A 26,371-nucleotide genomic window follows, 5' to 3' on the forward strand; every position below is an offset into this window, starting at 1 on the left:
GGAAACAACTGTATTGTAATGTGGCGCTGCACAAATGCAGTCTGTAGTCTGGAAGACAGGCCATGAATCTTGCAGAGTTAGGAATGCCATGTTCATTCACTAATGTATTTTTCTCCGTTTCCATTCTGCTAAGTGAGCCTGGTGTTGCCCCAGAAACAAGTGGTGCCACAAATATCCCTGAGTGGCCAGATTACAGCCAAGACCCCATGGCTATCCTTGACCAACTGTTCCCACAAGAGGTTAATATGAATCTAGTAATCAAGTAACAAGTAATCAAGTGCATTCCCTCTATGTCCCTCCGCAATCTGTGTTCTCTCCAGTCCTGTGAATCCGCTCTGACTTTAACTGTACATTTTTTGACAAAAGCAGACCATAATTATTCTATTCACTTCTGATTTTCATGGCTTGTGAATCCCATTTTAGTTTCACTAGAGCAATATCCACATGTCTTCTGTCTTTTTGTTTTTTTTCAGTGCACGTATGACACAATTGATTTGGAGTTTTTAGACCTGTGATGGGACAGCTCCCCCTCCCTGAGCAGACACTTTGTGTGTGTGTGTGTGTGTGTGTGTGTGTGTGTGTGTGTGTGTGTGTGTGTGTGTGTCTGATGGGGCAGCTCCCCCTCGCTGAGCAGACACTTTGTGTGTGTGTGTGTGTGTGTGTGTGTGTGTGTGTGTGTGTGATGGGGCAGCTCGCCCTCCCTGAGCGGACACTTTGTGTGTGTGTGTGTGTTTGTAAATATTGTGTATATAGTTTGTGTTTTATAATAAATATTATATAGTTGTTTTAATTGTTTTTGTTTTAAATAAACTTTTCTTTAAAAAAAAACTTGATATATCCTGCTTTTTTTTCTACCTTTAAAAATCTAGACTAGGTGCCTGATATCACTAAATCCCCACAAGTTAGTCACACAACACATCATTCCCTCTCCTCACTTCAAATAAGGGTCATGAGGGTCAAACCAGGGACATCAAGGGGGTCAAACCAGGGACAAGTTCAAAGACCACCTCTAAGGTAGAGACTAGGCTCTGAAATGGACAGTGTAAAACACAGGGTGCCGAGGCTCCTTCCCAACAGGGGGTGCCTACACACCTCCTGATGAAAACAATAGAGGTGCCGTCCTGCGAGAACATGGGGGTTTGACCGGACTGGTAGGTGTGTCTTGGTAGGTGAGGCAAAAACAGACTGTCAAATCATTCAAGCAGAATGGAAGGCAGAAAAGCAACACAAAAGACCAAACATCTGGAGTCTTCTTTAGGTTTGTTAGAAATATACTTTGTATACGTCTATACGTCTTTGTATATATACGTCTATACGTCTCACTCACACACACACACACACACATACACACTGTTAGACTGTAATCTCCCAATCTCTCTCTCTTTCTCTCTCTCTCTCTCTCTCACACACACACACTCTGCTAGACTGTGTTCTCTCTCATAGACACAGACAGACTGTCATTCTCATATACTGTCGCTAAAGGGCCCAGAGTGAAAACATGCTATTAAAAGAGTCATATGTGATTACATTTATGCATTTAGCAGACGCTTTTATCTTTTATATAAACATACATTTTGTCAGCTATCAATTACTTCAGGACCATTGTATTATAATTGTTATATTTTTTATTATTATTGTTATATTTTTATTATTATTACTATTATTGTCTGTTTGATTGCCCTGTTCTACATTTTAAATATTTTTAATAAACATTTCATTGATTACAACCTTGTCTTTGTCTATTTACATTCTTTTTAACTTTACTTTTTAAACCTGGAGCCATTCATAAGGCTAAAACTATGCAAATAACTTCAAAACAATAATACTAATACATATTTTGTTTATTTAAATGCAGAAACAAGTCATAAAATCAATGTTTAACTTTACTTTACTTTACTTTACTAACTTTGAGCCATTCATAAGGCTAAAACCATGCAAACATAAATGCACCTTTTAAAAAACAGGCCTTGTTGCTTTAAATGTGTGCTGGTGCCTTTAATACGTCATATGGTAAGTAGCCATGTGCTCGGGGTGACATCGAACAACAGCTTTTGAGTGACACGATGGGCAAAGGAGGATGAAAGGGGGTTTCGTTCCAAAAATATTCCAGTTTTTACTGCAAAATTCTTCTTCTTATTATTATTATTATTATTATTACATACCAAACAAGCAACTGACACAAGTGATAATGGATAAACCTTTGAAATGTTTATTTATGTCTGCAAATTGTTTAACAACATCATTGCATTTTGGTTTTAGTGTAGAACATCTCTTTTCCATCATATCGGCATAACAAAGATGACTCAGTGATTTTGTCTGTCAGAAATGTCCCATAATCCACGACCCGGTCGACTCCTGTACCCATCCAGTCAGCGCCAGCACGGAATTCCAGAGAGAGTCCCCGAAATCTGGAGGTTCGCTTTACATCCTCCGCTATCAGAGTGGGAACTTCACACTCGGTGATCCGGAATAGGTTCCTTCTCCTTCTGTTGCAGAAGCGTAGAGAAGTGGCCCAGTTCAGCGCTCGGGGAGGGTAATTGTCGGCACCCACTCGTACATGCCGCGGCTCTCTTTGCAGAACAGCCGGAGTTTGTCCAAAGCAGGATCCTTCCACGAGTCCACATTTGGGCTCTGCAATAACAAGGCACACAAGAATTAGTATGACCTAAACACGAACTTAACCTACAAATAGCTGCAGCATAAATGTCATGATAGGTTAAACAGGAACTGAAGTGATGCAAAAGTGTAGCCTACCGTGATAAGAATGCAGTGAACGTCTTTAGATTCCTCCGACTCGTCAATGCCAACGATACTGGCAAGGCGCTCGATGTCATTCACCCTCACGATGTTGATGTCGTTTTCAAAGCAAAAAGCCTGGATGAGGGTGAAGTGAATCTGACGGGCAATGTCGCATTCGTACTCCTCGTCAATCACTAAGACGCAGCATGCCACATTGTCTGGATAACTGTTGAATGACAATGACACTTGGTTAGAAACTGATTCAAATAACCATGTCATGTAACAATAGCAGATATATTTATCAGGTTCCAGAAAGATTTCTTATCCAGAAATATTCGCTGTTTTACTTACACATTCATGACTTTTGCTGATTCATGTACCCCGACTGTCAAGCAATCTTGATTCTTCGCCGAAACGAGTAGCTCTTCCAAAGCAGTACCGATGACCTGCATTCTGTGGATAAGAGAATAACGAGTTAAATCACTATTGTAAGCAATTGCGCAGTAGGCCTAGGCTAAATCAGTGTTTCCCAAAGACTGGGTCGCGACCCACGGGTGGGTCGCAGGAGATTTTATTTGGGTCGTCAGCACAATTTATGTTGTCTAATAGGCCTATTTTATACCATTTAGCCAGGAAAGCTATCAGTTTTCTATTAGGATAGTTGGCTATTGGACATGGCTATTCAATTTGCGTCATAGGCTGTAGATAGTTTTGATTGTAGATTTAAAGTTAATAGCAACCTCCTCACATTCCTTATTTTTTCGGATTTAAAACGCTCAACAGTGCATTATTAGGCTACAATTTAAATTGACATTTTAAACGCTATTATTTCCTCTCGTTTTCCACCTCGCAAACTCTATACTGTAGGCTACAGTAAAGGCGCATTCTCTTTTGACTATTACGCAAAAGCCTCTTGTTCTGATAGCAACCTCCTCACATTCCTTATTATTTCGGATTAATCCTCCTCATCCATTTTGGTGTTTTGTTGTCAGAGATGGTTTCCTCTGGTTTTTCTGCCATTACCTGTGAAACCTCGATATAATCCACTACACAAACTTTCAACAGTCAGTGCAACCACTTGAAATACTTGCAGTGAAATGACAAATTGTGGTTGGTGCTTAAATCTGCTATCTGCAAACCACATGTGCAGACCTGTTACAGTGCACCACATGAGCTGCCTTGCAACACATGTGGAGATCTCTCTCTCTCTCTCTCTCTCTCTCTCTCTGATACGTCTCACTCACACACACAGACACACACACACACACACACACACACACACACTACATGATTGTCACATATGACGCTCAAACCCACAGTTTAAAAGACAACCCTGCTATCATATATGATATCTGATAGAGTACACCATATATGCATGGTGGCCAGTAATCATATGTGCTTCATGGTAAAGGCTTTTGCAATCATGAGTCAAATATTATATGGTAATGTAGTGTTTCATTGTACACCGTATCTTGGAATGAGATGCCTAATTGTGGTCTTAATAGTTTTATTGTCAATATGTGTGAATACAGAGTAACGGAAATACAGTTTAGCATCTAATCAGAAGGGCAAGTAGCAGGGTAAAGATGGGTATGAATAAGTATTGATCTACTAAAGAGCAATGTGCAGCTGAAGTATGTTAATATACAAAATATGCTGTACTACTATATATAAGGCAATGTACAGATGTACAGGTATACATATGTAATATGTAGCCTACTAATACACAGATGTTTAGATACATTCATATATGTGTATGCAGATGTACAGCGTGAATAGGAAGGGAAGGTTAAGCAGGAGACAGGGTTTCAATAGGGTGACAACCGTGGGGAACCTGCTGGTTTTAGGCTGAAGGTGTACACATCTCTTGTGACCAAGGAGAGCGGGCTGAACTCCAAGCTATGGGCCTTGGCTATTGGCAGTAGACCCCGATTCAAAATTAATCTAGAATCTCACCCAAGCGCCCCCCCCCCCCCACACACACACATTAGCTTAGGCTAAGGTCTTGTGAGAGGCCTACTAGCTACTGTGATGGCTTGGGGAAGAGTGCTTGTGCTCACACAGGCTGCAGCTACTCACAGAGGCCCAAACTTAGGCTGAGGCCTTGTCAGAGGCCTACTAGCTACAGCTTGACCTCTGGTTTGACCCCTGACGCTTGGAGAGGCACAGAGAGGCCTAGGAGACAGTGCATGTTCTCACACAGGCTGCAGCTGCTCACAGAGGCTCCAAAGACTCCTCTCTGTCCCCTGCGCGCGGGTGTGTGAGCATTACCCTGTATGTATCCTACACCTAAACTTAACCCAAATTAAACACGCTAATCAAACTAGCTAACACACTTTATCCTAAGCCCGCAACACAAAGTGCCAATCACCCCCCCCCCCCCCCCCCTCTGGGTACCACCCCCCCCCCCCACGGACAACCAGGCTTAAGCACCGATAAGTACTGGTGCACTGTGCCCCACTTAAGCTAACCTCTCAAGGGTTAAGGCCTTAAGCAGAACCGAAAAAATCTCAAACCCATGGTATACCTGCGGATTCGCATACGATTCCGGCCCTAGCAAACCTACTAGCTCCGCTAGTGAAGACCGCTGCCAAAAGTATCAAATGTGGAACACACTTCCAAATGTGGAACCCACCACCACAAATGCTCACTAACCCATAGTTGCATCATATGTGAAATCCACTGCTAGAGACATCACATCTGAAGACCACTGCAATGGCATCGTATATGGGGAATCCACTACATGATTTTCACATATGACGCTCACTCCCACAGCATATGTGAAATCCACTGCTAGAGATATCACATCTGAAGACCACTGCAATGGCATCGTATATGGGGAATCCACTACATGATTGTCACATATGACGCTCACTCCCACAGTTTAAAAGACGACCTGAACATTTTTGTTCACAAACTAGTGTGTGTGACTCGCCTTTTGACCCAGAGAGCGCTAAGAAGTTGGAACATTTCACTGACGGAAATTGGAATTGTGGAGGCTACAATAAACGGTATGGTACACAGTAAAACATATTTTTCTGTTGTTATTCTAAAGAAATCTGACCCATGTTTAAACTCTTTGGGACAGATGTGCATTCATGCTCTGAAGACAGCAAACTACATGTTGATGTACTAATAACCAGCAAGCTGACTAGACCATTTGAGTGAAATGATTTTTTCTTAAATTATTTTCCTTTTCAGGGCCTACATAACTAATCAGGATTGGTATTCCTTGGTTGTCAAGCAGCATTGACAAGTAAGTACAACATGGAGCAGATAGCAAAGCTCAATGGATCAGACATCCTACTCATAACATTGGTATTTCACTATTTCAATGAACTCTCTCTCTCTCTCTCTCTCTGTGTGTGTGTGTTTTTTGCATTTATTGAAGGATGGCCGCTGATAGGCGTATTGTCTACTGCCTGTTATGTGAGAAGCCTCATGAAAATTTGTCAAGTCACCTTAAGAAGGCCTGTATGAAGGACAACACAGAAGAAGAGCGTAACGCTGAGTTGACCAAGGCCAAAATATCCCAAAAAGAATGGACGAGAGTGGGCAGACGTTGGGAGTACCATGAGGTTGATTCCTTAATGAATGAGGAAGATCCCCTCCGTGCCCTCATCGACCGGCTGAAAAGCAAGGGCTTCTTTATAGTCAAAGACCCATCGGAAAGGTTCGATTCTCCCTTTAACCCTCTATACCGTTCTGTATTCTCCTGTAGCGGCCGGCCGCAATTCTTAAAGAGACACCTGCTACAGTATAACCTTCATACATGAAATAATACGGCGTTAGTGGGTACATAAACACCAGACTTTTATTTTGACACACTTAAATGGCTAGGTCGCTATTGACATTTCTCCGGTATTTTTGAGTTTAGCCTGTTGACTGACCGGCTGAGGACTTACGGTGCCTCTGGAGTTATGGCTTCTAACAAGCGTTCGCGTCTTTTCTCATTAGATGCATCCACCATGTTTTGATGTAAGTGACGATCATATTGATGTAAGAAAATGACAAAATAAAAACATGAAAGTGTAATATATTTAACGTTAGCATCCTCCCGTTTGTCATGACTGACTAGCTGCCTCTCTGGCATAAAAAAAATCGTATGGCTGTCACTGTGAAAGTTTGAGTTTGAGTTTAGCTAGCACCAGCAAAATATAGGCATAATTCAGTGATGGGTCATGGCCTAATTAACAATAAAGTTTATGATAAACCCATGCCAGGTTTATTTGCAGTTATATCTTAACACATAACATTAACATTACCCCTTTCTGGCATGTACAGTAAAGCTAACATTATCAAATCCCACTTACAGATAGTTATTGCAAACTAGGCTACTATTATGTATGTCTCTCTCAATGAGTTTTTATGTTGACTAATAACCAAAGCGGGAACCACCGTTGTGTTTTCTGCTTATGGATGTTAGGAAAATGTATTTGTATACAAGTAGGCCAATGTCTCGTCATCTTTGTGATTACAAAAAAGCCTGCTAATTTGCTACCTTCACTGATGTAACGTTAGTCTGAGACTCGTAATGTTAACGTTAGCACAGGATAGGTTGAAGGTTAGTGAACGAGTGCAACAGGTTCATTATCATCAACTGATCAAGTTTAGATAAATTATATAACATGATGTGCATGTAAAACAAAACGTAAATCCATGTCAGGTTTAACAGTCCCTGTTCTTGGTGACATGCTTATCAAATGAGTCACGATTTCATGCGCTATGCTTCTGGCCTACGTTAGTTCATATCCTCATCATTTTTTAGCTGTAGCCTAAGGCTTACTGTCCAGCTAAATCCCAAATAAGTGCAAGATATGCCAGTCTATTTCAATGAAATCAGTACTCATATAGTATCTTGTTTCCCAGCTTCTAATACATAAATATGTGAACCATATTTATAACTTTTTGTTAGTGAAAGACTTTGAGACTGTAAGTGAGTAGGCCTATGGCCGTCTATGGGAAACATGAATATATAATTCTTAATGGATCATATATCATTTGAAAGAGCCATTTCTAATCTTTAAACTGAAAGAAACTTACAATTGACACTTTTCATTAGATTTTTAGTTATTCTTGGTTATTTGAAATGTTTCTCAAATTGCCCTTTTCTCTTAGAATTCCCAGGAATCTGGGGCATTGTTATAGAATTCCACTGGGGTATAGAGGGTTAAATGACTTATGGTTTCAATCTTTATTAGTGTTCATAAGGCATCTAATATGTGTCTCTCATCTGTTGTTGGTTATAATTAGCTCTCCAGCTGAGCAACGGCAGCTTCTGCAAGACGTCACTCCGTGGATGCGCAGTATGGTTGCCAAACTTAAGACTGGAGTGAACGTGGCAACAAACTACACGACACAGTTCCGATACTTTTGTATGGGCGTGTTGTCTGTGGTATACAACAAATCTTTGAAGAGTATAGAGACTTTCAAAGTACGCAAGTGTCCAAATTTTATTCCTGCACAACAAAATTAAATCATCTCAGTCATGAAATGCTTTGCATACATTTAAAGGTAAGAAATTATACCTGTTTCAAAAAAAATGTGCTCATTCATGTATACCATCTGCTCTACAGACTGCAGGTTGGGTTGATAGACAGCAGACATCAAGTGGTGTGACCATCCAATTCAGTGATAATTCAGTGGCCTGTACTCTCAGAAAGGAAGAAGAAGAGGTACTGTATGTTGCCACAGTCTAAACGACTTGAATAATGTATTCCAAATTCAATCTGGTTGCTGATATTTTCATTTAATTCAACAGTGGTTTGAGTTGTACTTTACCAAGATACGGCCACTGGCTTTACTTAGACAAGATGAAGATACGGACGACGAAGGCTGCTTCTTTCTAGGACAGAATGGTGGTCCCATTGCAAACACAAAAACAGATTTACAACGTCTTTGGAAGTTGTAAGTATATGTACTGTGCACACACACACACACACACACACACACACACACACACACACACACAAGTACACTGTATAAGTTGATCCACAGACACCAGCTAGAAGATGTTTAAATTGGATCAGGTTCTATTTTTTTTCACAGTTCATGTCATGCATACATAGGTAAAGCATATTTATCTTTCCATGTTGTCAGTTGTGAGCAGAAAACTCAAAGCAGTGAGCCGATTCCAGAGGATACACAGACAGCTAGTGGGAGGTGTGTGCAAGCAGTGGTATATGTTCTTCCAAGGTCTGTGTCATGCACACCAGTGTAAACCATATGTATTTTTTTCCTATTTACTCAGTTGTGAGCAGACGACTCAAAGCAGTGAGCCGATTCCTGAGGATACACAGACAGCTAGTGGGAGGTGTGTGCAAGCAGTGGTATATGTTCTTCCAAGGTCTGTGTCATGCACACCAGTGTAAACCATATGTATTTTTTTCCTATTTACTCAGTTGTGAGCAGACGACTCAAAGCAGTGAGCCGATTCCTGAGGATACACAGACAGCTAGTGGGAGGTGTGTGCAAGCAGTGGTATATGTTCTTCCAAGGTCTGTGTCATGCACACCAGTGTAAACCATATGTATTTTTTTCCTATTTACTCAGTTGTGAGCAGACGACTCAAAGCAGTGAGCCGATTCCTGAGGATACACAGGTGGCTGGTGAGAGGTGTGTATTGTGTTTGCAAACAATTATCTTTTAAGGTCCCTGTTACACCAATGTAATGCACATTAATTTCCCTATATTCTCAGTTGTGAGAACATCAGTCAGAGCAGTGTTTCCCAAAGACTGGGTTAGGTTATTTGGGTCGTCAGCACAATTTATGTTGTGTAATAGGCCTAACTTATACCATTTAGCCAGGAAAGCTATCAGTTTTCTATTAGGATAGTTTACCACAGTCACGGCCCTCTGCGCAATTTTGTATTTAGAATAGCTCTGAAACTGGGGGGGGGGGGGGGGAAACACGTCGCACATGGGACAGCGTGGACATCTCATTCGCAAAATGAAACATTTCTGTGCGGACCTCGCAGTGGCAAAATGCAAGGGACATCAGCCTAATCAGCTCTTCAACTTGAAATCCAGTCAACTAAAGCAGGCATCCGTATGCGGACATGGCTATTCAATTTGCGTTATAGGCTGTAGATAGTTTTGATTGTAGATGCACTCTTTAAAGTTAATAGCAACCTCCTCACATTCCTTATTATTTCGGATTTAAAACGCTCAACAGTGCATTATTAGGCTACAATTTAAAAGGACATTTTAAACGCTATTATTTCCTCTCTTTTTCCACCTCGCAAACTCTATACTGTAGGCTACAGTAAAGGCGCATTATCTTTTGACTATTACGCGAAAGCCTCTTGTTCTGATATTTATTAATTTCTCATTCTTACAATCTGTTGAAAGGTATGTGCTATATGAATGAGTGAATGCTTTAATGTAGCGCTTTTGAAAGTACACCCAGCAGTCCTGAAATTAACCTATTCTCATAGCTCTTCTTCCTCAGCTTTGAATACAACAGCTCTTGACCAGTTTGAAACATTTGTTGAAATGTTTCCCGTCACTCTCAACGACGAACCACCCACAAAAAAGAGGAGGATGAGCGCTGGATTTGAAGGCCGTGACGTTTATGACAAGTGGAGAGGAGAGCAGTACAAGATGCGCTTAAATTATATCCTCGGTAAGCATCATGCCATGCATCATGTCATAAGTGTCATGTCTTTGAAAACAAAACAGAATGTTGTAGATACTCTAAAAGAGAAGGTGTGCTGATTTTCATTGTTTCTGTACTGACACCAGCTTACAATTCCATCTCAGCTCACATTGGCAGGCATCAACCGACTTTGGACAAAGTCCGTCTCGTCATCTCCAAAGAAAAGTGGCACGCAAACCTCCCGGACCTTAAGGATATTCTTCAGGCTTGGATATCTGAACAGAAGACGAGCATTGAAAAGGATGGCAAAATCATAAAGGCAGTTTCGGAGCAAAAATGGAAAGGGCTTCAGATCCAGGACTTTGGTGGAGATAAGGGAAAAGGTGAGCAAACAAGAAACATAACAAATGAAAAGCAATGTCAAGATTTGAAATGGACATGGCCGTAAATATTCTAGTCTGTTCTGTTGTAGGTGTCGTTGCCACCATGCCATTCACCAAAGGAGATGTCCTTTGTGACTACCATGGCCGAATAATCCCGGCATCTGAAGGAAAGAAATTGCTTGCAGAACAGCAGAGTGGAGAAATGGGCTATCTTTTTTTTTTCAAGACCAGAGGTGGTGCCAGTCTTTGTATGGATGCACAGACCTTCCCTTGTGAATGTCACCCTCTCAAAGACACATTTGGGAGGAGGATGAATCATTCTAAAAAGAAATTCAATGTCAAGCCGGTACATTTCCAATTGAAATTCCCTGATGGTTGCAGAGACACTATACTGTTCCTGGCAACAAAGGATATCCAGTGCAATGACGAAATCTTGTGGGACTATGGCGTAAACAAGACATCATTCAGAGGTGAAGGTCTTGACTTGGACTGGTTAGATGAATGAGACAAACATTTTTCTGGTGTTTGCTGACATTGCTGTGCTGGATTTGCCTCCTATATGCCGCTTTTAAGCACCAAAAAAGAACGTATGTGTATGTTGATTTGTATTCAAATAAAGTTCAAAGTTCTAGACTCTGCCCAATATCTCTCTCTCTCACACAAACACATACATACACACATACACACAGACTGCTAGACTATGTTCTCTCTCTGTCTCTCTCCCTCTCTCTCTCTCTCTCTCTCAAACACACACACACTCTCTCTCTTCTCTTTCTCTCTCTCTCACACACACACACACACACACACACTGCTAGACTGTCATCTCCCAATCTCTCTCTCTCTCTCTCTCTCTCTCTCTCTCTCACACACACACACACACACACACATACTGTGTTCTCTCTCTCTCTCACAAACACACACTGCTAGACTCTAGACTGTGCTGTCTCGCTCTCTCACTCACACACACACACACTCTCTGCTAGACTGTTCTCTCTCTCTCTCTCTCTCTCTCTCTCTCTGTCAAGAATCTTTATTGGCATGAATGTAGATACAATATTGCCAAAGCAGGTAATAAAGATGTAAAAAGAAAATTAAAAAATAATAATAATAATATTTAAAAAAAGAGATAAAATAGCAGTGAAATAGGTGAATAAATGAATAATAATAAAACATAACAATAATAATAATAATGACAATAAAAAAGAGCATTGTGCTTTGTTTATATTATTTGGTTGACTCCTCTCTCAAAATGTGGCAGGACTGTAGGTATTTTGAGGCAAGTTGGGTAAGTGACTATCTCACCCAGGAGGAATGGAAGTTTTAGTTCATTTTTGAGAGTAATGAATACAGGGTGAATATATTCTATATCATTGTAGGTAGTCGGTGAGGAAATGTAATTCATCCTCTATTGCTCCATTATTACAATGAGCACATAATGTGCACTGTCTCACACACACACACACACACACACTGTTAGACTGTAATCTCCCAATCTCTCTCTCTCTCTCTCACACACACACGCACACACTCTGCTAGACTGTGTTCTCAGAGTGAAAACATGCTAATAAAAGTCATATGTGATTACATTTATGCATTTAGCAGACGCTTTTATCCAAAGCGACATACATTTTGTCAGCTATCAATTACTTCAGGGCCCTAACATTTACACTATTCCTTTTCCAGAAGCACTATCAGAAGCACTCTTTTTAGAGCTCATTTCACATCTCCCATTAGCCTACATTACCAGTGGCGGAGCCAACTGGCCAAAACAATTCCCTGCACCCTTTTCACTTTGAGGTTTTTTGCACATACACTTTAAAAGTGTTTTAAAGCTTACTACACACCAGAAAAGGACACAACCTGTTTTATAAATTTCTTGGAGTGTTCCTTTATTCGTTAATAATTTTTAGATTTGAATTAGACCTTATTTTACAGGCTTATACACAAGGGAATATTTTACAACACTTGGAAACTTCATTTATTGCATTCACAATAGGTTTTTTTTTTTCAACTTTCTTCCTTCAGTCAACATTTCAGTTAACAATAACACACTTTAGTATTCATTTTTTTACTTTGAAACACTCTATATTCGTATTATAATTATTATGTCTGACTGTTATTTCCTTAAAGTCCAAATAGCAGGGCCTTGTTAAAGTTAAGGTTACACATTGTGTTATACAGTAACAATGGATGTGTGGATAGGATAGTCCACATTGTTAAGGGCAATGATGGGTTTGAGACAGTCGCAAGGTATGTCATGGGAAGGGGGTTTGTAGGAAAGTATCTTGCTAGATAATGTACTGTAATACCTGGCCAGAACTACAAGGCCCAGAATGCTTAGCGGGGAGAGAGGAAGTGGCAAGGAAGAAGAGGGAAAGTGGCTGGTGAATAAACCTGGAATAAACACGCTTTTCAGTTTGAACTCGTTTGTACGTGAATCCTTTATATACTATGCAGAGAATCTCCCCCTGAACATATCAAGGTTTACAATAATTTAGCCTACTTGACGCAAGTATGGATGTTTAATCTGCTCACCAATATCGCCATAGGGGAGCAGTATTGCCATAGAGCAGTCTTTTAGGCTATCCTTGTCTCGGCCTATCATTGCAGAGCGCGACCTCCAAAACATGACGTCAGCCCGCCCTTAAAACAGGCACACACACCCCCGTCTTTAACTGAGAAGACGTAGCTTACAGACAGCAACGAAGAATTATCAGCAGCAAAGGAATCAGCTAAAGGTAAGTCCATGGAAACTTGATTTGTTGATGATAAAGTTTGTCAGTGCAGTGATGTTAAGGCCTGTAAACAAAGTCTTTGGGGTCACTTTTAAGAGAGCCCCGTGCGCAGGGATGGAGTGAGAGAAAGCGGAGAGGTTTTTCGAACTGAGAATGAGATGCTTGTGGAACGTGCTGTTGAGACTGGAGCTAGTCATATTCAAAATAATGCAAAAATAAATCCGCAGATAAAACCAAAATCCTCGTTCATTTGCTAACCACTTTCAGATAGAATGTAAGATTGAATATGTTGTCAGAGATTTGTAGGAAGCAAGAAACCAATAGAGCTGCACAGTCCCGCCCACAGCCAAAACGCGGTTAGGTGCCGGATGTAAGCTTCCCATTCATTTGTCCCATTGACGTTTGGAAAAATCCGTATCTAAAGAGTTTTACAGCATGTCTTAGGCTAACCAGCTACGGCATAACTCATAAGCATACAACATATCATTTCGGGACTGTGCAGCTCTATTTTTACTGGTCCCATTGACCTATTTGGGGGAGGGGTAGTATAATACCAGTGGAGATCACAAAAGGAGGAGATCGCGGGGGTGCGACACACACACACAGACACACACACACACTTTAAGACACACCTCTTTTGTTGCTGGGGACAGTGGCAGACACACAGAAAGTGAGTGACTAAATCCACTAGCAACTTTTACCACTGTCTTTCTGCCTCACTGATAGCACATTAGCACATGTGCATAACCCCTCCCTCCATGCCACAGCCGAGCTGTGGCCACACTTATACCTTTTCTTAAAATAGTTATATATATATATATATATATATATAGACTTTATTTCTGCATTGTTACACTGTTGGACTTACTCATTTGCACTATCACCATGACCACTATCACCATTGCACTCACTCACACAGAGAACCTTACCTTACCTTACTATGCACAGAGAATAACAGGCTCAGTCCCTGCCTCAGTCATTGCAAGTGCCTCTTGATTGATTAATCACAACTATGTGTATACTGTTTTTTAGAATTGATTTATATAAAGTGTTAGTTAGTATAATTTGTATTTTAGTATATTTACTATATTCTTTATCTTCTACTGTCCTTGCTTAGTTGTGTTTTTATATTATATACTTTAATTACTTTTTCTGCTGTTAGTGAATGTGTGTGTATTGTCTGTGTGCTACTGAGACCTTGAATTTCCACTGGGGATCAATAAAGTATATATCTATCTATCTATCTATCTATCTATCTATCTAAATTCACCTCATTCTGTGAAAAGTTTGCTTATAACAGTGTCATGTAATAACAGTGTCATTTCCTTCATTTTTCATTTTGATTTCTAGGTAACCCCTGCCTTGAAGTGCATTTGTTGTTTGACTTAAATCGACAGCTGTTGAAGTGGCATACAATGTAAGAATTAGAAAACGCTGAATACTTGCTAATTCCTTAATAATACATCTCAATTGTCTATTTGCATGTATTTTAAGAAAGAAAGGAACAGTGTACATCAATCAACAGGACCTTAACATGTAAATGCACCAGGTTTAGTCACTAACTAGTTTTCATCTGCAGTCCCTGGCAGGTTGATATTTTAAAAATGGGATTGCACATCCCAGTGATCTCATGACTCTGTGTATGTGGATTGTGATGAACCTCTTTAGGCCTATCCACTCTTCCGTTGTTTCTGCATGTGTTTGCACGTGTCTGCATGAGCCAGTTGTAACAGTGTGTAAATCATTGTTTATTTATGTTTTTTATAGGGACGGACCTGACAGGCAAATCATTTACTGCCTTAAATGCAAAAAGCCGTATGAAAACTTGTCCACGCATATGAGAAAGGTCTGCATGAAAAAAGACACGGAGGTAATGCAGAAAGAACGACTCAGGCAAGCAAAGACATCCCAAAAAGACTGGACCAAGGTGGCCAGAAGTTGGGAATACGGTGAGATCGCGGAGTTAATGAACAGCGCAGATCCCTGCCGTGCACTCATTGAGAGATTGGAGAGCAAAGGCTTTTTTGTGCTCAATAACCCAGGACGCTCCACGGCAGATGTCGTTACAAATGAAAAAGAAGTGGTATGTTTTTTTCTTAACTTGTTTTGTGTGTGTGTGTGTGTATTTGTTGTTTTCATTGCTGTTGTTTCTGTAGATGATCCAAGCTTAGGGGTTAGGAAATTTACATAAATCGCTGTTTGTTTGTATTGCAGGTGAACAATGTTCCGGGTAGCCCTGGGGAACAGAACCATGTCCTGGACAGGTGAATATTACATTACATTACATTACATGTATGCATTTAGCAGATGCTTTTATCCAAAGCGACTTACAAACGAGGATTAACAATCAAGCTACATAGAGGGAAGTGTGTAGAAGAAAGTAGTGCTGTACAGGGTGGAGAGGGTAATGCAGGGTAAGTGCTAAGACAGGAGGTGCTCTCTAAAGAGTTGGGTCTTGAAGTTTCTTGAAGCTGGAAAGAGACACCCCTGTTCTCTTGTGTGTTCCTCAAAAAGACCAGATCTTGATTTCACAACTGACGATGCTGGGACCTCTGCCACCTATCCCCAGCAGTGCAGTGCTCTAAATATAAACTAAATTCATGTGTGTGTCACACTTATTTTGTCAACTTTTATATAGCTAAAAACATGAATTCTGGTTAATGATCACTGTGGAATTGTTTTGTGTAAACATTTTGCATTATTACAATATTGTTTATGTCAAATGATTAAAGACATAACAAAAATGTATTTATATAGTGTTGATAACAGCATAATAATAACCACATTCATAATCTCATGTAAAAAACAAACAAGCACAAGGCACATTTTTGGACACATTGGGGACTGAAATGGATTTAAGAACCCCCTGAGATTGAATGTCATCACTGAGACATGGTGAAACACATGGATGCCAATCAACATACATGTGTATGAACACCAGTCAACACTAAGATATTACTCTGTGCTCTTCTGGGAGTACTTGATGCAGGCATTTCACATATATTTTTTACATCACTTTGGCTACGCAAGGCTCTGACTTGCACAACATTGACACAATGCAACACAGGACCTCAACAAGCCCCACTCTTTAACTTTTTTTTTTCCTAAGGACCATTGTATTTTCCCTCTGCAATCTGTGTTCTCTCCAGTCCTGTGAATCTTTGTTACTGACTTTAACTGTAAATTTTTTGACAAAAGCAGACCATAATTATTCTTTTCACTTCTAATTTTCATGGCTTGTGAATCCCATTTTAGTTTCACTAGAGCAATATCCACATGTCTTCTGTCTTTTTGGTTTTTTTCAGTTCACGTATGACACAATCGATTGGGAGGAGTTTTGAAACCTGTGATGGGGCAGCTCCCCCTCCCTGAGCAGACACTGTGTGTGTGTGTGTGTGTGTGTGTGTGTGTGTGTGTGTGTGTGTGTGTGTGTGTGTGTGTGTGTGTGGTGTGTGTGTGTGTGTGTGTGATGGGGCAGCTCCCCCTCCCTGAGCAGACACTTTGTGTGTGTGTGTGTGTTCAAGTTCAAAGACCACCTGTAAGGTAGAGACTAGGGTCTGAAATGGACAGTGTAAAACACAGGGTGCCGAGGCTCCTTCCCAACAGGGGGTGCCTACACACCTCCTGATGAAAACAATAGAGGTGCCGTCCTGCGAGAACATGGGGGTTTGACCGGACTGGTAGGTGTGTCTTGGTAGGTGAGGCAAAAACAGACTGTCAAATCATTCAACCACTTTATTTGAGCAGAATGGAAGGCAGAAAAGCAACACAAAAGACCAAACATCTGGAGTCTTTCTCTCTCTCTCTCTCTCTCTCTCTCTCACACACACACACACACACACACACACACACACACACACACACTCTGCTAGACTGTGTTCTCTCTCATAGACACAGACAGACTGTCATTCTCATATACTGTCGCTAAAGGGCCCAGAGTGAAAACATGCTATTAAAAGAGTCATATGTGATTACATTTATGCATTTAGCAGACGCTTTTATCCAAAGCGACATACATTTTGTCAGCTATCAATTACTTCAGGACCATTGTATTATAATTGTTATATTTTTTATTATTATTGTTATATTTTTATTATTATTACTATTATTGTCTGTTTGATTGCCCTGTTCTACATTTTAAATATTTATAATAAACATTTCATTGATTACAACCTTGTCTTTGTCTATTTACATTCTTTTTAACTCAACCTGGAGCCATTCATAAGGCTAAAACTATGCAAATAACTCCAAAACAAAAATGCAGAAACAAGTCATAAAATCAATGTTTAACTTTACTTTACTTTACTAACTTTGAGCCATTCATAAGGCTAAAACCATGCAAACATAAATGCACCTTTTAAAAAACAGGCCTTGTTGCTTTAAATGTGTGCTGGTGCCTTTAATACGTCATATGGTAAGTAGCCATGTGCTCGGGGTGACATGAACAACAGCTTTTGAGTGACACGATGGGCAAAGGAGGATGAAAGGGGGTTTCGTTCCAAAAAGATTCCAGTTTTTACTGCAAAATTATTATTATTATTATTATTATTATTATTACATACCAAACAAGCAACTGACACAAGTGATAATGGATAAACCTTTGAAATGTTTATTTATGTCTGCAAATTGTTTAACAACATCATTGCATTTTGGTTTTAGTGTAGAACATCTCTTTTCCATCATATCGGCATAACAAAGATGACTCAGTGATTTTGTCTGTCAGAAATGTCCCATAATCCACGACCCGGTCGACTCCTGTACCCATCCAGTCAGCGCCAGCACGGAATTCCAGAGAGAGTCCCCGAAATCTGGAGGTTCGCTTTACATCCTCCGCTATCAGAGTGGGAACTTCACACTCGGTGATCCGGAATAGGTTCCTTCTCCTTCTGTTGCAGAAGCGTAGAGAAGTGGCCCAGTTCAGCGCTCGGGGAGGGTAATTGTCGGCACCCACTCGTACATGCCGCGGCTCTCTTTGCAGAACAGCCGGAGTTTGTCCAAAGCAGGATCCTTCCACGAGTCCACATTTGGGCTCTGCAATAACAAGGCACAAGAATTAGTATGACCTAAACACGAACTTAACCTACAAATAGCTGCAACATAAATGTCATGATAGGTTAAACAGGAACTGAAGTGATGCAAAAGTGTAGCCTACCGTGATAAGAATGCAGTGAACGTCTTTAGATTCCTCCGACTCGTCAATGCCAACGATACTGGCAAGGCGCTCGATGTCATTCACCCTCACGATGTTGATGTCGTTTTCAAAGCAAAAAGCCTGGATGAGGGTGAAGTGAATCTGACGGGCAATGTCGCATTCGTACTCCTCGTCAATCACTAAGACGCAGCATGCCACATTGTCTGGATAACTGTTGAATGACAATGACACTTGGTTAGAAACTGATTCAAATAACCATGTCATGTAACAATAGCAGATATATTTATCAGGTTCCAGAAAGATTTCTTATCCAGAAATATTCGCTGCTTTACTTACACATTCATGACTTTTGCTGATTCATGTACCCCGACTGTCAAGCAATCTTGATTCTTCGCCGAAACGAGTAGCTCTTCCAAAGCAGTACCGATGACCTGCATTCTGTGGATAAGAGAATAACGAGTTAAATCACTATTGTAAGCAATTGCGCAGTAGGCCTAGGCTAAATCAGTGTTTCCCAAAGACTGGGTCGCGACCCACGGGTGGGTCGCAGGAGATTTTATTTGGGTCGTCAGCACAATGTATGTTGTCTAATAGGCCTAATTTATACCATTTAGCCAGGAAAGCTATCAGTTTTCTATTAGGATAGTTGGCTATTGGACATGGCTATTCAATTTGCGTCATAGGCTGTAGATAGTTTTGATTGTAGATTTAAAGTTAATAGCAACCTCCTCACATTCCTTATTATTTCGGATTTAAAACGCTCAACAGTGCATTATTAGGCTACAATTGAAATGGACATTTTAAACGCTATTATTTCCTCTACCGCTACAGTAAAGGCGCATTATCTTTTGACTATTACGCAAAAGCCTCTTGTTCTGATAGCAACCTCCACGCATTCCTTATTATTTTGGATTAGTCCTCCTCATCCATTTTGGTGTTTTGTTGTCAGAGATGGTTTCCTCTGGTTTTTCTGCCATTACCTGTGAAACCTCGATGTAATCCACTACACAAACTTTCAACAGACAGTGCAACCACTTGAAATACTTGCAGTGAAATGACAAATTGTGGTTGGTGCTTAAATCTGCTATCTGCAAACCACATGTGCAGACCTGTTACAGTGCACCACATGAGCTGCCGTGCAACACATGTGGAGATCTCTCTCTCTCTCTCTCTCTCTCTCTCTCTCTCTCTCTCTCTCTCTGATACGTCTCACTCACACACACAGACACACACACACACATACACACACACATACACACTGTTAGACTGTAATCTCCCAATCTCTCTATCTCTATCTCTCACACACACACACACGCACACACACACACACACTCTGCTAGACTGTGTTCTCTCTCATAGACACAGACTGTCATTCTCCTATGTCACTAGAGGGCCCAGAGTGAAAACATGCTAGGAAAGAGTCATATGTGATTACATTTATGCATTTAGCAGAAGCTTTTATCCAAAGCGACATACATTTTGTCAGCTATCAATTACTTCAGGGCCCTAACATTTACACTCTTCCTTTTCCAGAAGCACTATCAGAAGCACTCTTTTTAGAGCTCATTTCACATCTCCCATTAGCCTACATTACCAGTGGCGGAGCCAACTGGCCAAAACAATTCCCTGCGCCCTTTTCACTCTGAGGTTTTTTGCACATACACTTTAAAAGTGTTTTAAAGCTTACTACACACCAGAAAAGGACACAACCTGTTTTATAAATTTCTTGGAGTGTTCCTTTATTCGTTAATAATTTTTAGATTTGAATTATACCTTATTTTACAGGCTTGTACACAAGGGAATATTTTACAACACTTGGAAACTTCATTTATTGCATTCACAATAGGTTTTTTTTTTCAACTTTCTTACTTCAGTCAACATTTCAGTTAACAATAACACACTTTAATATTCTTTTTTTTTTTACTTTGAAACACTTTATATTCGTATTATAATTATTATTTCTGACTGTTATTTCCTCAAAGTCCAAATGGCAGGGCCTTGTTAAAGTTTAGGTTTACACATTGTGTTATACAATAACAATGGATGTGTGGATAGGATAGTCCACATTGTTAAGGGCAATGATGGGTTTGAGACTGTCGCAAGGTATGTCATGGGAAGGGGGTTTGTAGGAAAGAGTCTTGCTAGATAATTTAGCCTACTTGACGCAAGTATGGATGTTTAATCTGCTCACCAATATCGCCATAGGGGAGCAGTATTGCCATAGAGCAGTCTTTTAGGCTACCCTTGTCTCGGCCTATCATTGCAGAGCGCGACCTCCAAAACATGACGTCAGCCCGCCCTTAAAACAGGCACACACACCCCCGTCTTTAACTGAGAAGACGTAGCTTACAGACAGCAACGAAGAATTATCAGCAGCAAAGGAATCAGCTAAAGGTAAGCCCATGGAAACTTGATTTGTTGATGATAAAGTTTGTCAGTGCAGTGATGTTAAGGCCTGTAAACAAAGTCTTTGGGGTCACTTTTAAGAGAGCCCCGTGCGCAGGGATGGAGTGAGAGAAAGCGGAGAGGGGATATGTGTGTTCTAACTGAATGAGATGCGTGTGGACAAAGTATATGTGCTGTTGAGACTGGAGCTAGTCATAGTCAAAATAATGCAAAAATAAACAGACGTCCTTTGGTCAAAACATAGAGCATGTTAACCTCCTTCTATCAGCCAAATATCTTCCTGCTATGTCATTTTATCACGGAGTTACAGGCGATAAACGAGTTTCAATGCGCAAAAGTAAACTTCATTAGCGGTTACATTTTTTCGATTATTAATCAGTGTTTTTCATTTAAAGTTTCGACTTAATGCTTATTCAGTACACCATTTAGTGTTCTCCACAATCCCAGACTTTCATATCGCATGCTTGTTTACATGGAAAGCAAAACAAGCTATAGTGTCATATGTCTGTGTCGGGACGATTGAAACAAGTGTTTCAATCGTCCCGAACAGGCTGTACCTCCATGTATTTTAATTAAATGCACAAATATCTGTGTTTAAACAATCATCTACGGAGGTGAGACATGGAAAAACAGTTTTAGGAAGATGAAAATACATTTGGGCCCACCAGGTAGGGGGTTGAGTTTTCCCATGTTATCCTATGGAGACTGACGGCCGATGGGTCGTTAAGCCTACTTATTTGGATGTGCAGTGGTCTAACCCACGTAAAAACCTAGTGAAACGACATTTTCAACAATATAAACATGATATAAATGGGAAAGCTTACCATTCTAGCTATAAACATGGCAGAATCATCCACAGGACATGATATTTCAAAAACCGCTTCATACACGCTTCACGATGATGGCAATGAATTGTAAACAGACATGCACGAAGACGTATAGCCCTGCAACAATCTATCTAAAATAACACCTTTTGGGAGTACTATTCATGATATGTAGTAACATTTTGAAGTTGTGGGACGTTTATATGGCTTAAACTGTATGTTTCATTCGTCCCCTTATGTGGTTTCAACTGTCCCGACCTGGAGGGACGAATGAAACAAAACGCACGTCCCACTTTTGCTGTAATAATTCCTGAACGGTTTTGTTCAAAGCTGAAAATGCATTTGTATTTGACAGAGGACAGATGTAGCTTACTAGTGACCAAATATTAGCTTTCAGTGTGGTAAGATCGCTTTGTAAATTACGTTTAATTTAAAAGTGTTTCAACTGTCCCGGCTCTCCCCTACTATTACAGCTCCGCGAGTTTTTGTCCCAGAGACATAAAAGTATCGTCTAAAATGTGAATCTTCTAAAATGTAAGATTAAATTTGTTGTCAGAGATATGTAGGGATCAAGAAACCAATTTTTACCTGCTCCTAGGTAGATCACCCAGGAGATCGCGGGGGGTGCTTCACACACACACACACACACACACACACACACACTTTAAGATACACCCCTTTTGTTGCTGGGGACAGTGGTAGACACACAGAAAGTGAGTGACTAAATCAACTTCTTACCACCAGCCATGAACCTCACTGTTTGCGTGCTATATTAGCACATGTGCATAACCCCTCCCTCCTGTGTATACTGTTTTTTAGAATTGATTAAGTGTTAGTTAGTTAGTTAAGTCTTAATAGATTAAGTGTTAGTTAGTATAATTTGTATTTTAGTATATTTAGTATATTATTTCTCTTCTACTGTCCTTGCTTAGTTGTGTTTTTATATTATATACTTTAATTACTTTTTCTGCTGTTAGTGAATGTGTGTGTGTTGTCTGTATGCTACTGAGACCTTGAATTTCCCCTGGGGATCAATAAAGTATCTATCTATCTATCTATCTATCTATCTATCTATCTATCTATCTAAATTCGCCTCATTCTGTGAAAAGTTTGCTTATAACAGTGTCATATAATAACAGTGTCATTTCCTTTATTTTTCATTTTGATTTCTAGGTAACCCCTGCCTTGAAGTGCAAAGGAACACTGTACCAACAGTCAATCAACAGGACCTTAACATGTAAATGCACCAGATTTAGTCACTAACTAGTTTTCATCTGCAGTCCCTGGCAGGTTGATGTTTTAAAAATGGGATTGCACATCCCAGTGATCTCATGACTCTGTGTATGTGGATTGTGATGAACCTCTTTAGGCCTATCCACTCTTCCGTTGTTTCTGCATGTGTTTGCACGTGTCTGCATGAGCCAGTTGTAACAGTGTGTAAATCATTGTTTATTTATGTTTTTTATAGGGACGGACCTGACAGGCGAATCCTTTACTGTCTCAACTGCAAAAAGCCATACGAAAATTTGTCCACTCATATGAGAAAGGTCTGCATGAAAAAAGACACGAAGGAAATGCGGAAAGAACGACTCAGGCAAGCAAAGATATCCCAAAAAGACTGGACCAAGGTGGCCAGAAGTTGGGAATACAGGGAGATTGCTGAGTTGGTGAACAGCACAGATCCCTGCCGTGCACTAATAGACAGATTGGAGAGCAAGGGATTTTTTGTGCTAAAGAAGCCAGGATGCTCCACGGCAGATGTATCATCAAATGAAGTGGTATGATTTTTTTCTTAACTTGTTTTGTGTGTGTGTGTGTGTATTTGTTGTTTTCATTGCTGTTGTTTCTGTAGATGATCCAAGCTTAGGGGTTAGGAAATTTACATAAATCGCTGTTTGTTTGTATTGCAGGTGAACAATGTTCCGGGTAGCCCTGGGGAACAGAACCATGTCCTGGACAGGTGAATATTACATTACATTACATTACATGTATGCATTTAGCAGATGCTTTTATCCAAAGCGACTTACAAACGAGGATTAACAATGTACATGTACTTAGTTGCAGCTCTTCATCCTCTGTGGGCCACATGAGCCAGGAAGTACTAACTGTACTTTCCCTGACCATTCCTCTTTAATAATGACTGTATATCGCCAGGAAACAACTGTATTGTAATGTGGCGCTGCACAAATGCTGTCTGTAGTCTGGAAGACAGGCCATGAATCTTGCAGAGTTAGGAATGCCATGTTCATTCACTAATGTATTTTTCTCCGTTTCCATTCTGCTAAGTGAGCCTGGTGTTGCCCCAGAAACAAGTGGTGCCACAAATATCCCTGAGTGGCCAGATTACAGCCAAGACCCCATGGCTATCCTTGACCAACTGTTCCCACAAGAGGTTAATATGAATCTAGTAATCAAGTAACAAGTAATCAAGTGCATTCCCTCTATGTCCCTCCGCAATCTGTGTTCTCTCCAGTCCTGTGAATCCGCTCTTTGTTACTGACTTTAACTGTACATTTTTTGACAAAAGCAGACCATAATTATTCTTTTCACTTCTGATTTTCATGGCTTGTATTGCAGGTGAACAATGTTCCGGGTAGCCCTGGGGAACAACAGAACCATGTCCTGGACAGGTGAATATTACATTACATTACATTACATTACATGTATGCATTTAGAAGATGCTTTTATCCAAAGCGACTTACAAACGAGGATTAACAATCAAGCTACATAGAGGGAAGTGTGTAGAAGAAAGTAGTGCTGTACAGGGTGGAGAGGGTAATGCAGGGTAAGTGCTAAGACAGGAGGTGCTCTCTAAAGAGTTGGGTCTTGAAGTTTCTTGAAGCTGGAAAGAGACACCCCTGTTCTCTTGTGTGTTCCTCAAAAAGACCAGATCTTGATTTCACAACTGACGATGCTGGGACCTCTGCCACCTATCCCCAGCAGTGCAGTGCTCTAAATATAAACTAAATTCATGTGTGTGTCACACTTCTTTTGTCAACTTTTATATAGCTAAAAACATGAATTCTGGTTAATGATCACTGTGGAATTGTTTTGTGTAAACATTTTGCATTATTACAATATTGTTTATGTCAAATGATTAAAGACATAACAAAAATGTATTTATATAGTGTTGATAACAGCATAATAATAACCACATTCATAATCTCATGTAAAAAACAAACAAGCACAAGGCACATTTTTGGACACATTGGGGACTGAAATGGATTTAAGAACCCCCTGAGATTGAATGTCATCACTGAGACATGGTGAAACACATGGATGCCAATCAACATACATGTGTATGAACACCAGTCAACACTAAGATATTACTCTGTGCTCTTCTGGGAGTACTTGATGCAGGCATTTCACATATATTTTTTACATCACTTTGGCTACGCAAGGCTCTGACTTGCACAACATTGACACAATGCAACACAGGACCTCAACAAGCCCCACTCTTTAACTTTTTTTTTTCCTAACGAGGCGCCGTTGGATTCCCGCTGACCTACTCTATCCCATTAGTGTATCGAAGGAAAACCACTTGGTAAAGGTTAGGAAGCAGTCGAGGGCCAGGAGAAGGCACTGCACCATCCTCCCTGGAATGTTTTACCCCCACACGTGTCGTTGAAGATGAGGCAGGAGTATCCAAGAGACCCGGGAGTATGTAATCCTCCAGGTCAATCAACTGATTTTCCCACCACGCTCTCATACTCTGGAAAGCCCACCACAGATGTTTCATTTTTAACTTCACTTTTCTACGTTTTCACTTTTTTTGTGTGTGTGTGTGTGTGTGTGTGTGTGTGTGTGTGTGTGTGTGTGTGTGTGTGTGTTTTTCCTCCTTTTTTGTCCTTCTCTTATAATACATCCATTTCATTACAACCCAGCTACAGTTATTGTTTTATGCTTTTCTTGCCAGTGCTGAACATGACCATAACATGAGCTGTTTTAAATTTGCTTTAGAAATGACATGTACTTAGTTGCAGCTCTTCATCCTCTGTGGGCCACATGAGCCAGGAAGTACTAACTGTACTTTCCCTGACCATTCCTCTTTAATAATGACTGTATATCGCCAGGAAACAACTGTATTGTAATGTGGCGCTGCACAAATGCAGTCTGTAGTCTGGAAGACAGGCCATGAATCTTGCAGAGTTAGGAATGCCATGTTCATTCACTAATGTATTTTTCTCCGTTTCCATTCTGCTAAGTGAGCCTGGTGTTGCCCCAGAAACAAGTGGTGCCACAAATATCCCTGAGTGGCCAGATTACAGCCAAGACCCCATGGCTATCCTTGACCAACTGTTCCCACAAGAGGTTAATATGAATCTAGTAATCAAGTAACAAGTAATCAAGTGCATTCCCTCTATGTCCCTCCGCAATCTGTGTTCTCTCCAGTCCTGTGAATCCGCTCTTTGTTACTGACTTTAACTGTACATTTTTTGACAAAAGCAGACCATAATTATTCTTTTCACTTCTGATTTTCATGGCTCTTATTGCAGGTGAACAATGTTCCGGGTAGCCCTGGGGAACAACAGAAC

The 26,371-nt window shown here is 40.4% G+C and overlaps 2 protein-coding genes and 3 long non-coding RNA genes across 5 annotated transcripts; 3 read left to right on the forward strand and 2 right to left on the reverse strand.

Annotated features, from left to right (window-relative positions):
• Nucleotides 1-2,517: 2,517 nt before the first annotated feature.
• LOC143103558 (growth arrest and DNA damage-inducible protein GADD45 gamma-like) lies at nt 2,518-3,191 on the reverse strand. The gene is made up of 3 exons (XM_076267290.1): nt 3,091-3,191; nt 2,755-2,965; nt 2,518-2,631 (listed from the first exon to the last, which is right to left on the reverse strand). The coding sequence occupies exons 1-3, from the start codon at nt 3,189-3,191 to the stop codon at nt 2,518-2,520; spliced, it is 426 nt and encodes a 141-aa protein (XP_076123405.1).
• A 3,354-nt stretch (nt 3,192-6,545) lies between these two features.
• LOC143103571 (uncharacterized) lies at nt 6,546-8,906 on the forward strand. Its single transcript, XR_012982895.1, has 5 exons — nt 6,546-6,717; nt 7,993-8,173; nt 8,316-8,414; nt 8,501-8,646; nt 8,839-8,906. It is a non-coding gene; the product is annotated as an uncharacterized LOC143103571 (long non-coding RNA).
• Nucleotides 8,907-9,289: 383 nt separating this feature from the next.
• On the forward strand, nt 9,290-11,292 carry LOC143103580 (uncharacterized). Its single transcript, XR_012982902.1, has 4 exons — nt 9,290-9,354; nt 10,176-10,363; nt 10,501-10,719; nt 10,809-11,292. It is a non-coding gene; the product is annotated as an uncharacterized LOC143103580 (long non-coding RNA).
• Nucleotides 11,293-13,206: 1,914 nt separating this feature from the next.
• On the forward strand, nt 13,207-25,630 carry LOC143103566 (uncharacterized). The gene is made up of 5 exons (XR_012982890.1): nt 13,207-13,457; nt 14,805-14,871; nt 15,222-15,537; nt 15,669-15,718; nt 25,320-25,630. It is a non-coding gene; the product is annotated as an uncharacterized LOC143103566 (long non-coding RNA).
• LOC143103555 (growth arrest and DNA damage-inducible protein GADD45 gamma-like) lies at nt 18,372-19,043 on the reverse strand. The gene is made up of 3 exons (XM_076267287.1): nt 18,943-19,043; nt 18,607-18,817; nt 18,372-18,485 (listed from the first exon to the last, which is right to left on the reverse strand). The coding sequence occupies exons 1-3, from the start codon at nt 19,041-19,043 to the stop codon at nt 18,372-18,374; spliced, it is 426 nt and encodes a 141-aa protein (XP_076123402.1).
• Nucleotides 25,631-26,371: the final 741 nt, after the last annotated feature.

This window comes from Alosa pseudoharengus, unplaced genomic scaffold, assembly GCF_046254945.1.
Source record: "Alosa pseudoharengus isolate Yale_2024_CS ecotype anadromous, Long Island Sound unplaced genomic scaffold, YU_APseudo_1.1 YU_APseudo_1.1_scf_48, whole genome shotgun sequence".
NCBI classification, from domain to species: domain Eukaryota; kingdom Metazoa; phylum Chordata; class Actinopteri; order Clupeiformes; family Clupeidae; genus Alosa; species Alosa pseudoharengus.